Source organism: Entelurus aequoreus, linkage group LG06, assembly GCF_033978785.1.
Source record: "Entelurus aequoreus isolate RoL-2023_Sb linkage group LG06, RoL_Eaeq_v1.1, whole genome shotgun sequence".
NCBI classification, from domain to species: domain Eukaryota; kingdom Metazoa; phylum Chordata; class Actinopteri; order Syngnathiformes; family Syngnathidae; genus Entelurus; species Entelurus aequoreus.
The window spans coordinates 58,921,654-58,927,653 of NC_084736.1; the positions used below are offsets into that span (position 1 = coordinate 58,921,654).

At 35.5% G+C, this 6,000-nt stretch overlaps 1 protein-coding gene across 2 annotated transcripts in view; it reads right to left on the reverse strand.

Moving 5' to 3' along the window:
* glt1d1 (glycosyltransferase 1 domain containing 1) overlaps window positions 1-4,642 on the reverse strand; it is a 46,879-nt gene extending 42,237 nt beyond the window's left edge. Inside the window, exon 1 of one of the 2 annotated variants that reach the window (XM_062051091.1) lies at window positions 4,400-4,642. In XM_062051091.1, the coding sequence (XP_061907075.1) occupies window positions 4,400-4,467 (68 nt within the window). In that variant the 5' untranslated portion in view covers window positions 4,468-4,642. The remainder of the gene's footprint in view (window positions 1-4,399) is intronic. The other variant, XM_062051090.1, reaches the window with a different exon arrangement.
* Between the last annotated feature and the right edge of the window lie 1,358 nt (window positions 4,643-6,000).

A 6,000-nucleotide genomic window follows, 5' to 3' on the forward strand; every position in this document is an offset into this window, starting at 1 on the left:
GCAAATCATATGGTCTAAAAATGCATTTTTCCATCGATAACATGACATCATCGCGCCAAGTGTGTGCCCTTTCAGTCAATTAGTGTGCATATATACTGTACAGCCCGGCCCCCGGCCAAAAATGTTTTTATTGTATAATTCATCTGAATGTGCATGAACTATTTCTGTTCAAAATTGTTAGAAATGTCACATCTTAAATGTTTAAATATTAACTGTCAGTTTACTGTACTGTGCCAACTGTACTACTTTATGAGTGCGTATTTTCTCTTGTTTCATTGAAAATAAAACAGCAAAGTCCATTTGGCTGTCATCCGTTTTAATTATGAGACAAAATTGTGTCAAAGTCATGATTTTTTTTTTCATGCTTGAAATAAAAAATTATTACTTTAAAAAAGTAGTTTTATACTTGTGAGTGTTGTTGATGACACAGCTTTGAAACATTTGATATTCTAGTTTCAAGCATGTTTTACTCAATATAGGTCATAAAATCTCAGCTACAAGCTGTAATATCTTACTGAGATCATTTAGGACCAAAACTCTTAAAACAAGTAAAACACTAACATAAAATCTGCTTAGTGAGAAGAATTATCTTATCAAACAGAAAATAAGCAAATATCACCCTTATTTGAGATATTTAATCTTACTTAGATTTCAGTTTTTGCAGTGCATTAAGGGCCTCGCCGGCCAGGGCGAGTTGGTTCTGCTGCCCTGGATCTGCCATTAGGATGTAAATGCTAATCCTGTCTTTTGCCGAGTCTTAGGAAGTGTTTATAAGTATTTTTGAAGATGATTAATCAGCTGTTTAAGTGGAATGTACATCTTAGTTGTCTATTTAATTGCAATATTGTTGGATTGCACGTCATCTTCTGACATGTCCAACTGCCTTTGCCTTTGACAAGCTTATTTCTAGCAAGAAGTAAAGTCAAAGCAGAGCGAAAATGCAGCATACATGTACCGGTACTGTTTTTGCTTGTAGAAATTGTTCCAATAGGGATTTTGGAGAAATGTTACCACACAGTTCCTGAGATACAGTCATCTGAATTATTTCTACAGTCTGGGTAATTTATTTAAAGGGGACCTTTGATGATTTTCCTCTTTTCTGGCTTATAAATGTTGGATATTCGTGTTAAAACAGTGTCAAGGCATCAAATCATTTGATTCATGCGTTTGGGCGTGGGCTTGCATGCAGTTTTTGGATGCCTCTGTTTGCAGACTAATTATTGGTTTGCAAAAAATGTTTTTCCGACCAATTAGGTGAAATTGCATAATTTTCCCACGGCACACCAAACAATATCTCACGGTACACTAGTAAGTAAGTAAGTACATTTTATTTATAAAGCGCTTTTCACAGATATAATCACAAAGTGCTGTACAAAACATAGGTGAAGTAAAACAACAATTCAATTTAAAACAACAGGGGCAACATCATAAAAATGATACAATCAAAGTGGATTAAAAATGATAGTTGAAAGGTGCTTTAAAAGTGAAAGCTTTACTAAAAAGAGAAGTTTTCAAATGTTTCTTAAAAGTTTAAACACAGTCAAGATGACAAAGGGAGTGGTGCAAATTGTTCCATAGCCTGGGAGTTGTAGCCTAGAATGCCAGGGGCCGTACTTATCAAGCTTCTTAGAGTGCCATTTTACACTTAAGTCCTGAGAATTTGTGAAATTTAGTCCTACTCTCAAACTTAAGAATAAAAGCTTTTTATCAACGTTCTTAAGTCTAAGAATCACTCCTACTCTCCACGATATTTAAGAGACCTTCAGAGGTGTCTTAAGTGGTTAGGAGTTGCCAGCAGGGGATGGCACTGAGGCGAGAGAGACGTGCGCGAACGTTCAGGGAACGGAACAATGTTTTTGGTTTTTTTTGATGACGAGCAGCTGATCAAACGGTATCGTTTAGACAGAGCGGATATTATTTTTGTCACAGATTTAATACTTTTCGATTCCTTGTTGATTTCTGCATGTGTCTGCAGTGGGCTAGTATATATAGAGCCACCCGCACCAGTTTCAAATTAGTTGCCTAATTAATGAATTGGAAAGAAAATGTTATGACAGTAGCGTATGTGTGTGGCCGTGAGGTGAGTGACGTCAGTGAGTGTGTGGGCGATAGAAGAGAGGGAGCGGTAGCGTGAGTGTCGGCGGGGACTAGTTTGTTTTGTATTATTTTGTAGTTTATTGTCAAAATATACACTCCCATTGTCCACTTAAATATTTCCAAGATATTTCTTTATTCTTAGACAACGGATTCCATTCCGTGATTGGTCATTTCTATGGACACAGAAATGACGTCACCTAAAATTCTGTTTACGGCACATAGTAATGTCGTAATTCAGCTCTGAGTGTGACACTTAAGATTCAGTCCTACACTTCGCTGAAAGTGTGAGTTAGACGCTTGATAACTAACTTTTAAGTGCAGCTTTCAGCGAATAATTTTTTTACTCTTAAGTCAACTCTTAGCAGACTTCTTAGGAGTAATTCTAAGAAGCTTGATAAGTACGGCCCCAGGTCTCCACGGGTTTTAAAACGAGTTTTGGGGATCTTTAAAAGACCCTGGCCTGAAGACCGGAGGCTGCGCCCTGAAGAGTAGGGGCATAACAAGTCAGTGATGGTCTGAGGGGCCCCACTTGCAACGCACAAAATGTCAGGACTAAAATTTTAAAATCAATGCGGAATTTAACGGGAAGCCAATGAAGACTTACAAAAAAGGGGGTGATATGGGCTGTTCTGGGTGCACCGGTCAAAAGTCCAGCAGCCACATTTTGTACAGTCTCAAGTCTCTTCAGCGCTACATTCGCTAACCGTGTTACAAAAAAGATCAATTACAATAATACATAATGTTGGATATAGAGAACATACAAACCCTTTATTTATTGAGTTAAAAATATTAATGTTCGGTGATTTGGTAAAACTGCAAACAGCTAAAATGATGTACAAAGCAAACTATAACCTGCTACCACAGAATGCACAACAACTCTTCTCAACTAAAGAGGAGAAATATAACCTTAGAGGAAAATCTAATTTAAAACATTTGTATGCACGTACAACACTTAGAACCTTTAGCATATCAGTATCTGGAATTAAATTATGGAATGGATTAAGTAATGAAGTTAAACATTGTACTGATATGCAGTGTTTCCCACACATTCATTTATTTGTGGCGGCCCGCCACGAAAGAATTACGTCCGCCACAAATTTAAAAATATATATATATATATATTTTTTTTTTTGTCCTGTCCAGCTTCTCAGGCAAATCATAAAGTTGATGTAGATGCCCATATAGGCTGTTCAGATTTACTTTACAAAAGAGAAGTGTAGGATACTTTTCTTTTTGCCTTATTTGTATTTGACCACTACTGTTTTCTGTTTATTTGTTACTGACTGTGGCAGGACACCTCTGCCTCTGTTTCACTTTATGTTGCTGGTAAATAATATGGTTGTAGTAGTAGGCTAAAGTTACATTATTTAGTATGCACTAATTAAAGGGGCAGAGCTTTAAGAGACATTTTAGCTTTTATATTTTATAAGATATATTTTTTGTAAGAACCACAATTAATAAATATATTTCAGTGAATAACTTATTGTTCAAATCTGTATATAAATATGTACATAAAGTGTTGTAATTATATTGTAAAATGGATGGATGGATGGACGTTTAAAACAAAACTGTTATTATGAATTAGTAAGTATACATTTTTTGAGCCTTTTTAGAGAAAATCATATCATTGTAGTAAATTATGCAAATTACTCGATGATGTCATGGTGACCACGCCCCCACCGCCACAGGTATCTTGGTAGTTTATGGGAAACACTGGATATGATCCAGTTTAAGAGGTTGTTCAAATTAATGGTGCTTACAAAGTACAAAGAAGAAGAATTATGAGAAATACTTTCAACCTTATTAAAAATAAGATATTCTTCATCTCAGTATGTTAATGACTGAATTAATTAATTACATATTACAAAACTGTTGTGTATACTAATTCACAGATGTTATTTTATTATAAAAAGGTCAGTAAATGATTCTATATATTTGTAAACGCTCTGAAGTGGGAAAGGGGTAGGGTTAAATAAGCTTTGCTTCTTCCTACTCCTTTTCGGGCATGATGTAAAGTGAAATGATATGAAACTGTGTGATGTATTATACTGTAAGTGTGTTCATGTTCGAAATAAACTAAAGAAAGAAAGAAGAAAGAAAAGTTCTCCCATTTATATAAGAAGTAAGAACTGCACCAGAAAACCCACTAGTGTGCCTAACACTAAAAACACTGCCTTTTATAAAACAAAAGCTTTTACAACAGTAGTTCCCCGGCTTAATAGTTAACTTATCAGCTGTACTTCTCTGACCTGACTGCAGTCTCGCACCAGTGCACACGGCACTATAGCTACAAAGTAGTTACCTGATTCGCTCAGCTGTGGTGTGGTTCCCTGTTTTGGGTTCCAGGCAAGCGAGGAAAAGTAATTTCATTATCTTAATAATGGTCTGATACTAAGTGAGCGAGTGTTTAAATAAAGGAGCAACATGCGGAGCTAAATTTAATGTAACCAAGGAGAGGCTTGTCACGTGTCCGCCTTTTATATCATTCCCTGGAAACACGTAACAGTGCAACACGTGTTACTTTTTTAACCTCAATTTATTTTATTTTTTTTAACGAACTTCGGAACCAGCACATGCGGCAAACTAACTTGGGCGCCCGGAGATGTGGCGAGAATGTGATATTTTAAAAAAAAAACAACAACACCCAAACATGCCGACGGGCTACTTCCTTATTTCTACGGTGACGTCACACAAGACCGAGCAGAGCGACAAACAGCCAAAATGCTGCATCTGTCGTTTCAACCTGAACAATATTCATGACAAATGTGTGCTTTGTTTTTAAAGATGTGCTATTTGGATTTACACTGTATGAAAACAAAATTTGAAAAGGAATTTTATCTTTGCAACCTCATTATACTATTGGCTACGTTTCATATTCTGTATATATCTGTTTTTTTTGTGCCTTTAAAAGAATTAGAACTCTACTTTAAAACGCTTTCTACCTCTAACAACCAAAAAGCTGTGAAAACCATGACGTTGTGTTCCAAATTTGGATTATTTACTGAATTTATGTGAGTTTATGGCTTTACATTTTGTTACATATGTATGTTTTGCATTTTATTTTAGTTACTTTATTAAGTTTACAACCCCCTGGCTCTGTTTTGTACTGTTTCTGTACTTTTTTAAATTATTTGTATTTCTTCATTGTATACAAATGTTGCATATTAAAAGTAAAGGTTTATAAAATTAAAAAAATCCATCCATCCATTTTCTACCGCTTGTCCCGTTCAGGGTCGCGGGGAGTGCTGGAGCCTATCTCAGCTACAATCGGGCGGAAGGCGGGGTACACCCTGGACAAGTCGCCACCTTATCGCAGGGCCAACACAGATAGACAGACAACATTCACACTCACATTCACACACTAGGGCCAATTTAGTTTTTCCATCCATCCATTTTCTACCGCTTATCCCTTTTTGCCAATCAAAAATATATATTAAAAAAAAAAAAAACACCAAAATGCTGCATCTGTCGTTTCATCCTGGACAATATTCATGACTAATTTGTGCTTTGTTATTAAAGATGTGCTATTTGGATTTACACTGTATGAAAACAAAATTTGAAAAGGAATTTTACCTTTGCAACCTCATTATACTATTGGCTACGTTTTATAATCTGTATATATCTGTTTTTTTGTGCCTTTAAAATAATTAGAACTCTACTTTAAAACGCTTTCTACCTCTAACAACCAAAAAGCTGTGAAAACTCTGACGATGTGTTCCAAATTTGGATTATTTACGGAATTTATGTGAGTTTATGGCTTTACATTTTGTTACATATGTATATTTTGCATTTTATTTTAGTTACTTTATTACGTTTACAACCCCCTGGCTCTTTTTGTACTGTTTTTGTACTGTTTCTGTACTTTTTTAAATTATTTGTATTTCTTGATGGTATACAAAAGTT